Raw genomic sequence first — 12212 nt, forward strand, 5'->3', positions numbered from 1 at the left:
ACCATAGGCATCAGCCACATTTGCAATTCACTATATCATTACCCAGAATAAATTCAACCCCTGCAATAGGCAGTTTTTCCACCACTCCAGCTAAAACTTCACCTGTCTTCCATCTGCTCTTTAAATTTACCTTCCACATTGGAATAGATTTAGCATCTCCATGAACCCCACTTATTATTATCTGCTCCTGCAATACTCCATTTGAACAATAAATATCATTATCCCACAACATTAAGGATTGACTAGCCCCTGTGTCTCTTAAAATTTTAACACCTTTACCTACTCCACTCTGTACACATGGAAAGACTTTCCCTTCACACACAAAATCTTTAAGTATTTCTGCAACCTGCTCCTCAGAATTCTCAAGTAAACTGTGAACACATTCACACTTCTTTATCTATCAATGATTCTCCCTGTTTCACCTGTACACAAACCATTGGTTTCTCCTCTGCCTGAACCTCAGAACCCACAGTACTTTTCCTTCCAGAGCTTTTCTGTACCTCAATAATTCCAACAGATTTTCTGAGTGATTTCCAACACAATAGCTTTGTGTGCCCCATTTTATTACAATGAAAACACCTCAATTTTTGAATGTCACCTCTACCTTCAGCATTTTCCTTTTTATTCTGAGAAAAAAGCTTCCTGGGAACTTCCAGCTACTCCTTCTCTTCCCTGACTACCTATCCTCCTTTCACCTTCCTACTTTTTATTCTTCTCTGATTTGAAAGGGGGACGAAAAAAAGTTTAGCTCTATGAACTAACTCATGATCATTAGCTCTCTTTCCTGTTTGTTTTACAGAATCAACTCTCTCTTCCTCCACATGACTTCTCACTACTGAAGGGATTGAATCTTTAAATTCTTCCAAAAGAACTACTTCCCTAAGAGCTGCATGCATTGTCTCTATTTTAAAACCCGTATCCACTGGTCAAAATTACTTTGTTTTACTCTTTTCAAACTCAGTATAAGTTTGCCCAGGCTGTTTTCTCATATTCCTAAATTTCTGCCTGTATGCTTCAGGAACCAAATCATTTGAACTCAAAATAGCCTTTCTCACCACATCATAATTCACCGACATTTCTTCTGATAGTGAAGCATATACCTCATGCGTTCTACCCACCAACTTGGACTGTAATAATAACGTCCAGTTTTCCTGTGGCCATTTCATCAGTTTAGCTAGCTTCTCAAATGAAATAAAGCATGCTTCAATATCTTTTTCCTCAAACTTTGGAAGAACTTGTACAAATTTAAACATCTCCCCACTGGGTTCCAATCAGGAGATAAGTCCTTCCTCACCTACTGGAGTCTCTTTTTTAACTGCCAACATTTTCAGTTGGAATTCTCTCTCTATCTCCCTTTTTCTCTTTCCTTCTTCTCTATCTTCACAATTTCTAATTCTCTTTTAAAAGCCATTCTCTGTCTTTTGCTTCTAATTCAAGTTTTTGCAGTTCTTTTGCTTGTATCTTCATTTGTAACTGAAATCTCACTACCTGCAGCTGTGACTCACTAGTGTCAGGTATCACTTCCAACTGTAGATGCTGTGCTATACTTTTAATTATATCTGATTTCCTTGCCCCTGCAGGTAACCCCAATTTTAACTTATCTGCCAACTCTGTTAACTTACTCTTGTTTAATTTTTGCAACCCAATCAGAATTATATCTTCTACTCCCGGACAAGTCTTAGTAATAGCCAAAGCCATCTTGCAGTCTCACCACTTCTAAAGTACCTCACCAACTCCTGAATTCAAGGTGCTTCTCATACTCGTAATTTTAAGATTCACCAATTCCAAACCAATCAAGGAATTATAATTTTAATCCTGGACAAGCCCCCAATTGTAATGACACAGCAGTTTGTAAAGGCTAAGTTATTAAAATCTCAGAGGGGAACTTCGAACAACCATCTTAACCTATATTTTCAATTGGTATGTTTTGAGCTGCAGCTCTAAATTCAGGAATATGACCACCAGTTCTCAAGAGGTTTTTATATCAAACTGAATGAAACATTTATTAATTTACTTTATATTAAACACATACACATGGCTACAGATTACTATCATAACTTTTAACAAATTCCCAAATTAACCTCCACTAAGGCAACAATAACCAATAGACTTAATCAGACACCAGTCAAAGCATTTTCACCTTAAGAATTCAAAATGAGTTTCCTTTCAGTTTGGTTCCTTTGCAGATAGTTGTAGGCTTACAGGCTCTGATCTTACATGCCTCTGCTCTGCATACACAAACTCCCTTCTGTAAACCCAGCACTACCCTTTGAATGTAAATTCTCATTGTATCACCAGGCCCTTTGAACTCCTTTCACAGTACCAATTTTATTAGTAATATAAACATTGCTTGGTGTCTCCTGCTAGGTGCAAGATTTCACTCCCACTCTTGAATGCTGTATTCAACAAAATGCAATTGTACCCTCTACCTCTGTTTACATCTCAAAACTACTATACATTAAATCACCCAGACCAGCTGGCTTTAATCCAAATAAGACACATAAACGCACCCACAGATTAAACCTCTATTTTTTTTTAAATTTCCAATAACATTATATACATTAATATCTCTTTCTGACAGATTATAGCACCATTAATGTTATCAAACAACACAAGACACTTCACATTGATTTTATCAAATAAAATATGATACTGAGTCACATAAGGCGATATTAGGACAGATGACCAAAGCTTGGTCAAAGAGGTAAGTATTAAGTAGCTTCTTAAGAAAGGAAGGAGAGGTAGAGAGGTAGAGAGTCAGAGAGTCTTGGGACTGGAATTCTGCAACTGAGAGCCCAGGCAACCAAAGGTATTTCCATGAATGGTGGAGTGATTCAAACTCAAGATGCTCAAGAACCGAGAATTGGAGGAATGTAGATATCCTGGAGGGTTGTGGGGCTGAATGAGGTTACTATGGGATGGGCCTGTTGATCCTGGGGTCCAATATGACACCAGTGTTTTGCGAAGTCTGATTCAGTCTCAGACAGTTGCCAGGGAGAGGGACAGATGTGGCATTGAGGGAACAGGACTTGTAAAGGGCATCAAAAATACAAGAGTCATACAGCTCAGAAGGAGGCCTTTCAACCCATCGGGTCCATGCAGGATATATACATATATTCAAATATGTATCATTTACAGTTTTGGTCTTCCAAATATTTAATTGGGGGAAACTTCTGCTCATCCAGTACTGGGTATTGGAGAAGCAGTTTGATAATTTACAGAAAATGCAGAAAGGGAGTGATGAGGTAGAGCTGGGTGTCCTTAGAGTGAAAACTATCTGGGTAACTAAGGTGTTTAAAACTGGAAAACTAGTGCAACAGATTCCGTTTAAACGCTGAGTTATTTGAATTAAACATTTTTTTCCCCTTGAAGTTTGAACTCCCTGTTCTTCCCTGAGCCGGGACTGAGCAGTTTATTCAGACATATCGACCAACCGTCGCCAGGACACTCTGTGCTCCTCGGTTACCATAGCGTTGCCTTGCCGCAGACGTCACTTCCTGGATTTTAAATTGCTTTCCACGGCGGTTGATTGGCTGCTTGGATCGCGGTTGCGGCGACGTCACAATCGTCCGTGGCGATGGCTGAGTCCGGCCGTGACGCGAGCGTCTGGAACGGTGCGGGCCGTGGAATCCGGGGCTCGGGCTCGGGTCCGGGCCGCCACGAGAAGAGTCTCGGGCTCCTCACCACTAGATTCGTGTCGCTGCTGCAGGAGGCCAAGGACGGAGTGTTGGACCTCAAGCAGGTCAGGGCCACCTCACTCGCTGGAGGGGAGGGGAGGGAGCACGTGTTAAAAACAACCGACAGCAGCTGAGGGAGCATAACACCCAGATCCACCAGTTCGGGTCTCCTTCACAGTTCAGGAACCATAATCTTAAAAAGCTTCACTCACATTCTATGGTACCAGACTGGCTGTTTACAGCCAGGCGTATTTGGGGAATTTTGAATTATAGGTTCCTCAAAGGCAAACTCTTCGTCATTTGAGGCACAGGCAATCCATGTGTGTATTCCAGCAGCTGTACCGTGTTGTGAAAAATAATAGTGATTTTTGTTTTTAAATGGAAAACCTGTTCTTAAACTAGGCGGTGGAGCGGTAATATCACTGGCCTAGTAATCCAGAGTTTTGTGATAAGGCTCATGGGACATGAGTTCAAATCCTGCTATGGCAGGATTAATAAATCTAGAATTGCAAAGCTAGTCTCAGAAATGGTGATTATGAAACTATTATTGCAAAACGTATTGAGTATCCTATAATAGGATATCTGCCATTTTTTGTGAGCTCCAGACCCACAACATGGTTGACTGCAGACCCACAGCAATCTAACTGCCACTCATTTAGGGATGGGCAACAAATGCTGGCCTTGCCACTGATGCCCACATCCCAAGAAAGAAAAAAAGTGGTGGACCACAGAATAGTAACTGTTGTCATGCTTTTAAAGAATATGTAGAGGGCTGTCACTAGATTGGGACACGGAACTAAGTTATTAACAAAAGATCTTTATGTTACTATTTCAAAAACAAGTTGCATTTATATAGTGGTTGTAATGTAGTAAAACATCCAAGGTGCTTAATAATGGCATGTTGTTAAAACTGGATGGCAAGCCACAGATATAAGGGGGTGACCAAAAGTTCATTGAAAGGGTGGCTTTTAAATATGGCTGCTGATGTGGGTTGAAAGAGGAGGAAATCCAATGTTGGGGTTTATTTTTGTGCTTTATGTTGTGGTGGGGGGTTGTGGGCCCAGAAGTTGGGATGGGGGGGGTGTTGTTTGTAGGGCTCAAAAAGAAGTTGTGTATAGGGAGGTGTGAAACCATGGAGGAATTGAAATGCAAGTGTTAATTTTCAATCCTAAGCCTTGGCCTCTGGTTACCCACTGTGGATCTCTGATGATATGTATGATAAATGTGCGTTGTGGGCTGGAATATGAAAGGTTTGAATGAGCTGTTGTTTCTGGAGGGTGGAGAATGGGAAGTTGACTTAGAAGAACATTGGAATATTTAAATCTAGAGGTGACAAAGGGATAGATTAGTTTTTCAGCAGGAGAAAGGCTGAGATGGGAGAGGAGGTGGGTAATGCAGTAGTGGTAGAAGTAGCATTTTTTTAATGGAGAGTAAGGTAGCTTAGTTTGAAGTTGAATGAGCTGCTGAAGTTGTGAATGATCCTGTCCAGCCTAAGATAGTGGTCAGGAAGGACTTGAAGTCACAATGGTATAGAAGGCAAGAGTAGGGAATTATAGCAGGGCCAACAATTGTGATGTCAGTTTTCCCAATTTTCGGCTGGAGGAAATTGCACTTCATCCAAGACCGAACATTGGACTATATAGAGTAACAGTGAATGAGTCAAGGTTTTCAGAGGTTGAGCTGGGTGTCATTAGAGTGAAAGCTGACTCCATGGGCAGGATTTCCTGGTCGGTGAGCGGGGAGGTGCAGGGCCCGCTCGCCCATCCGCCCGCCGGCCGACGTGTAAAATAATGCAGGATGACCTCGACCAGAACTCCCAATGTCACCTCACGCCATTTCAATTTTCAGATCGGCGGGAGCTCAGCCGAATCAGCTTTGCGCCCGCCGACCTGTCAATGGCCTATTGAGGCCATTGACAAACTCATTAACATCATTAATGGACCTGCCCGTCCAACCTTAAGGTTGGCAGGCAGGCCGGGAGGCCCGGCGGGCTTCAGAAAAAGCATGAAACCTCATCCATGGGTGGGATGAGGTTTCATGTAGGTTTTTAAAAATTTAATAAAAGTTTAACTAAAAGTGATGGACATGTCCCAACTCATGTGACAGTGTCTCATGAGGGGACATGTCAGGGAAATTTTATTTTTCTATTTTGAGCATCTTTACATTTGGAGCCGGTCTCCCTGAGGCAGCATTATCCTCAGGGAGATGAGTGCACACTTTTGCACACATGCACGAAAGAGCGCACTGTCGGCTCGGAATCACCCCTCCCCCCAACCCTCGGTTGCACAGGGAGCGTGTAGCGCTTCCTGGTCGACGTCACAGGCCATCCACATAAAATGGCGGGGCGACGATTGGAGGCACGCCTTCATGCGCCCGCTTCTAAACTTCCTCCCCAACGGGGGGGAAAATTCCGCCCTATGTCTCTGGATGATGCTACCAACGTGCAAGTGACAAAGGGAAGGAAACCATCGAATGATCTTTGAAAAGCTCCCAAGGTGATGTTGCAAGTTGAAATGAGAAACTTTTGAGACATATACTCTTGCTATGACTGGAGAAACAGGAGCGGAAGCAAATGTGGATAATTTCCCAAGCTTGACGACAAAGAGATATTGGAGGATAATGTGGCCAACTGTGTCAAAAACTGTAGAGAGGAGTCAGAGGATGTGAGGCGGGGGGGCAATGAACTGTGGTCACAGTAACAGAATGCCTTCCTGAGTTCTGGTCAACATTTGTACTTCAACCAACATCACTAACAACTAAACTAGATGACCTAATCATTCATCTCACTTGGTTGTGGGAGTTTGTGTGCAAGTCCCACATTTGCCTAGTAGCTGTGCAGTGCTTTGGGACATCCTGAAATGTGATGAGATACTATACAAATGCAAGTTCTGTGCAGTGAAGGAATTTTTGGTGCTGCATATTTTGTGTAAATTGAAATATTTGTCAATGCGGATTCTTTTGTTATTAATCTTGTGTTACATAGTCTAGTTAAATGCACCCTTCACCCCCCCCCCCTATCGGCATTCCGTAGGGATCGCTCCCTCCGGGACACCCTGGTCCACTCCTCCATCACCCCGTACTCCTCAACCCCCTCCTATGGCACCACCCCATGCCCACGCAAAAGATGCAACACCTGCCCCTTCACTTCCTCTCTCCTCACCGTCCAAGGACCCAAACACTCCTTTCAAGTGAAGCAGCATTTCACTTGCATTTCCCCCAACTTAGTCTACTGCATTTGTTGCTCCCAATGTGGTCTCCTCTACATTGGAGAGACCAAACGTAAACTGGGCGACCGCTTTGCAGAACACCTGCGGTCTGTCCGCAAGAATGACCCAAACCTCCCTGTCGCTTGCCATTTTAACACTCCACCCTGCTCTCTTGCCCACATATCTGTCCTTGGATTGCTGCATTGTTCCAGTGAAGCCCAACGCAAACTGGAGGAACAACACCTTATCTTCCGACTAGGCACTTTACAGCCTTCCGGACTGAATATTGAATTCAACAACTTTAGGTCGTGAGCTCCGTCCCCCATCCCCACCCCCTTTCTGTTTCCCCCTTCCTTTTTTTTCCAATAAATTATATAGATTTTCCTTTTCCCACCTATTTCCATTATTTTTTTAAAAAAAAAATTTTAAATCTTTTATGCTCTCCCCACCCCCACTAGAGCTATACCTTGAGTGCCCGACCATCCATTCTTAATTAGCACATTCGTTTAGATAATATCACCAACTTTAACTTTAACACCTATGTGTTCTTTTGTTCTATTGTTGTTGACATCTTTTGATGATCTGCTTCTATCACTGCTTATTTGTCCCTACAACCACACCCCCACTCCACTTCTCTCTCTCTCTCTCCGCCCCCCACACACACACCTTAAACCAGCTTATATTTCAACTCTTTCTTGGATTCGAACTCAAGTTCTGTCGAAGGGTCATGAGGACTCGAGACGTCAACTCTTTTCTTCTCCGCCGATGCTGCCAGACCTGCTGAGTTTTTCCAGGTAATTATGTTTTTGTTTTTGTTTTGGATTTCCAGCATCCGCAGTTTTTTTGTTTTTGTCTCTGTGTTTAATTGACTGCCACTGCTTTTCAAGAAACGCCTACCTCCTTGAAGAAGTTCTGTTCTTTTCTGCGACAAGATTTCCGTTCCTCTCTTTTGCCCTGCTCACCTTCCTTGCTTTCCATTTCCCTCCTGGTGTTTGACAAGGTGTTTACTAAAACCCGCTTTCACAGCCACATCTCCTTTCTCAGTGACTGTCTCCATCTCCGACTTACCCCACGTGGATTTCAACTGAAATTCCACCCCTCATGTTTCGAACCCACCCAGGATTACAGGTATCTCCGGGACATAAAACGTTTCTCGGACTGCTGTTCCCGTCACATTCTGAAATCCACACTCAGTGCCATGCGCCGCCATATGAACATACTCGACCTCTCCCTCCAGCAGCACCGCCGTACCCTTTTTCAAAGCTGCGCGTGCCCCCAGTTTCATTTTATCCTTCGGCTCATCCGACGCCTCAACAAGAAACTTTCTCTTTCTCTCAAGTGCTAAGGAACGCAAGCTCCAACAACTCATCGACACCAACACCCACCTAGGACCCTCCACCCCTGCCTGTCCCTCCGTCCCCACCCCATCTTCCAATCCCAACCTCAGCCGTGTATTCACTATACCCCCTGACCTTCCCCTCTCCGATGCTGAACGTACAGTGCTCAGCAAAGGACTTAGTTTCATACCCTTATGCCCTCACCTCAATGAATTTCGGGCTCGGCATGATACTGAACTCTTCTTCCGCCGTCTTCGTCTCCGGGCTCACTTCTTTGGGCAGGAGTCCTCTCCCAGTTCAACGGATCCTTTTACCCATCTCCAATATTCTCCCTCCACCTGGACCCCTCCCTCTGGATTCGTACCTTCTCTTGATCTTTTCATTGAGAACTGTCGGCGCGACATTAGTCGTCTCAATTTCTCTGCTCCTCTCACCCATTCTAACCTGTCTCTCTCTAAACTTACTGCACTCCATTCTCTCAGGTCCAACCCTGACATTGTCATCAAACCCGCTGACAAGGGTGGTGCTGTTGTCTGGTGCACTGACCTCTACCTCGCGGAGGCTGAGCGTCAACTCGCAGACACTACCTCCTACCTCTCCCTGGACCATGACCCCACCACTGAACATCAAGCCATTGTTTCCAGGACTGTCACTGACCTCATCTCCTCTGGGGATCTCCCTCCCACAGCTTCCAACCTGATAGTCGCCCAACCTCGGATGGCCCACTTCTATCTCCTACCCAAAATCCACAAACAGAACTGCCCCGGTAGACCGATCATCTCAGCTTGCTCCTGCCCCACAGAACTCATTTCTCGTTATCTTGACTCCCTTCTCTCTCCCCTTGTCCAGTCCCTTCCCACCTACATCCGTGATTCCTCTGACACCTTACGTCACATCAACAATTTCCAGTTCCCTGGCCCCAACCGCTTCCTCTTCACCATGGACGTCCAATCCCTCTACACCTCCATCCCCCACCAGGATGGTCTGAGGGCCCTTAGCTTCTTCCTCGAACAGAGGCCCAAACAATCCCCATCCACCACTACTCTCCTCCGTCTGGCTGAACTTGTTCTCACGCTGAACAATTTCTCCTTCAACTCCTCTCACTTCCTCCAAATAAAAGGTGTGGCTATGGGTACCCGCATGGGCCCCAGCTATGCCTGTCTCTTTATGGGGTATGTGGAACATTCCTTGTTCCAGTCCTACTCCGGCCCCCTTCCACAACTCTTTCTCTGGTACATCGATGATTACTTTGGTGCCTCTTCATGCTCTTGTCGGGACTTGGAAAAATTTATTAATTTTGCTTCCAATCTCCAACCCTCCATCATTTTCACGTGGTCCATCTCTGACACTTCCCTTCCCTTCCTTGACCTCTCTGTCTCAATCTCTGGTGATAGACTGTCCACCAATATCCATTACAAACCCACCGACTCCCACAGCTATCTCGACTACAGCTCCTCACACCCCGCTTCCTGTAAGGACTCCATCCCATTCTCTCAGTTCCTTCGCCTCCGTCGCATCTGTTCCGATGATGCTACCTTCAAAAACAGTTCCTCTGACATGTCCTCCTTCTTTCTTAACCGAGGTTTTCCACCCACGGTCGTTGACAGGGCCCTCAACCGTGTCCGGCCCATCTCCCGCGCATCCGCCCTCATGCCTTCTCCTCCCTCCCAGAAACATGATAGGGTCCCCCTTGTCCTCACTTATCACCCCACCAGCCTCCTCATTCAAAGGATCATCCTCCGCCATTTCCGCCAACTCCAGCATGATGCCACCACCAAACACATCTTCCCTTCACCCCCCTTATCGGCATTCCGTAGGGATCGCTTCCTCCGGGACACCCTGGTCCAATCCTCCATCACCCCCTACTCCTCAACCCCCTCCTATGGCACCACCCCATGCCCACGCAAAAGATGCAACACCTGCCCCTTCACTTCCTCTCTCCTCACCGTCCAAGGGCTCAAACACTCCTTTCAAGTGAAGCAGCATTTCACTTGCATTTCCCCCAACTTAGTCTACTGCATTTGCTGCTCCCAATGTGGTCTCCTCTACATTGGAGAGACCAAACGTAAACTGGGCGACCGCTTTGCAGAACACCTGCGGTCTGTCCGCAAGAATGACCCAAACCTCCCTGTCGCTTGCCATTTTAACACTCCACCCTGCTCTCTTGCCCACATATCTGTCCTTGGATTGCTGCATTGTTCCAGTGAAGCCCAACGCAAACTGGAGGAACAACACCTCATCTTCCGACTAGGCACTTTACAGCCTTCTGGACTGAATATTGAATTCAACAACTTTAGGTCGTGAGCTCCGTCCCCCATCCCCACCCCCTTTCTGTTTCCCCCTTGCTTTTTTTTTCCAATAAATTATATAGATTTTCCTTTTCCCACCTATTTCCATTATTTTTTAAAAAAAAATTTAAATCTTTTATGCTCTCCCCACCCCCACTAGAGCTATACCTTGAGTGCCCTACCATCCATTCTTAATTAGCACATTCGTTTAGATAATATCACCAACTTTAACACCTATGTGTTCTTTTGTTCTATTGTTGTTGACATCTTTTGATGATCTGCTTCTATCACTGCTTGTTTGTCCCTACAACCACACCCCCACTCCACTTCTCCCTCTCTCTCTCCGCCCCCCACACACACACACCTTAAACCAGCTTATATTTCAACTCTTTCTTGGACTCGAACTCAAGTTCTGTCGAAGGGTCATGAGGACTCGAAACGTCAACTCTTTTCTTCTCCGCCAATGCTGCCAGACCTGCTGAGTTTTTCCAGGTAATTCTGTTTTTGTTTTTGTTTAATTAAATGCACGCTTGTTTAAAGCATATCCTCTTTAATGTAATGGACAGAAGAAGGAGAGGTGAACTGAAAGCCCCTATTCCCTTCCCTTCTCCATTATCATTGTGGTTAATTTTGAAAAGGTAGATTTTTGGTGCTTCTAAATCCCCATTTAGTGTGTGGTCAATTTCAAAGGTACCAGCATCAGACTTCTGTGGGTGTAAATATACTCACCCTGAAAGATCTAAATACCACAAAAATCTCACACCACACATTCAAGATAGATACAATTAAAGAAGATAATGCACTTTTACAAGCAAAAACCAAAATAATAGTTAACAGTTCATGTGTCTTAGTCCAGTGAAGAAGGAAGCTTTTACCCACTCTTTAATTGTAGTCCAGATAAATTCAGGTTGGTGGGGTCAGATATCCAGATCTTTTGCAGGATTCCTTCAAAGAGAATGAAGTTCAGCAGGTCATGAAGTCTGGCACTCATAACTGTTGTATCAGGTGGTCTAATTTCTGAAACTCACAGCTTTGGAAATAGGCTGGTAGGCTTTTAAAAATAATTTTAAATTTCTCAGTACACAAGTGTATGGCTTGAACAGAATGACCAGCAAGACAAGTTTGTTCTGGTAGTTCACAATCGCCTTATTGAATTACCACAGCCCTCAGAGAAGGGCTGCATTCAGCGATCACGCAATACAGTTCCAGCCAGAACCCTGGCCCCTCAGAGGCTAAACCCCCACCTTTTTCCTAATTTAATACTTAAATCTTTATATCCTAACTTAATACTTATGATCACCCCTTGGTTGGACTTCCAGTGATGTTCTAGGTTCCTCGGTGGGGTTGAACAGACTGTTCCAACTTCCTTGACTACCTGCAGAAAATAGTGGCATCCTAAGATTTCTGTCCCCAGTTATACTATTTCTGCTCCTGGCCTGGTCAGCTCATTTCAATGTCCAATAGTTAGCACTCTTAGTTTATTCTACACATAGTCCTGACAAATATGATCAGCTCATGCTGGTTGAAGCAATACGGTCTTGCCATGGACAATATACCCCAGATTGCTTAAATAATATTCCTGCTGTTCTGAGGCAATACAGTAACCGCATCTGGCTCCAGGGTTGATGAAGGTTTGAATAACCCTATTACTCTCCCTGAGAGGGGCCAATCATAGTTGTGATGCCAGATTCCAGCACTATTGTT

At 44.6% G+C, this 12212-nt stretch overlaps 1 protein-coding gene across 3 annotated transcripts in view; it reads left to right on the plus strand.

Moving 5' to 3' along the window:
- Nucleotides 1-3538: 3538 nt before the first annotated feature.
- LOC121278941 (transcription factor E2F5-like) overlaps nucleotides 3539-12212 on the plus strand; it is a 45081-nt gene continuing 36407 nt past the window's right edge. For all 3 annotated transcript variants that reach the window (XM_041189517.1, XM_041189518.1, XM_041189519.1), the window contains exon 1: nucleotides 3539-3742. In XM_041189517.1, coding sequence (XP_041045451.1) covers nucleotides 3578-3742 — 165 coding nt within the window. In that variant the 5' untranslated portion in view covers nucleotides 3539-3577. The remainder of the gene's footprint in view (nucleotides 3743-12212) is intronic.

This window comes from Carcharodon carcharias, chromosome 6 (genome assembly GCF_017639515.1).
Source record: "Carcharodon carcharias isolate sCarCar2 chromosome 6, sCarCar2.pri, whole genome shotgun sequence".
In the NCBI taxonomy this organism is placed as follows: domain Eukaryota; kingdom Metazoa; phylum Chordata; class Chondrichthyes; order Lamniformes; family Lamnidae; genus Carcharodon; species Carcharodon carcharias.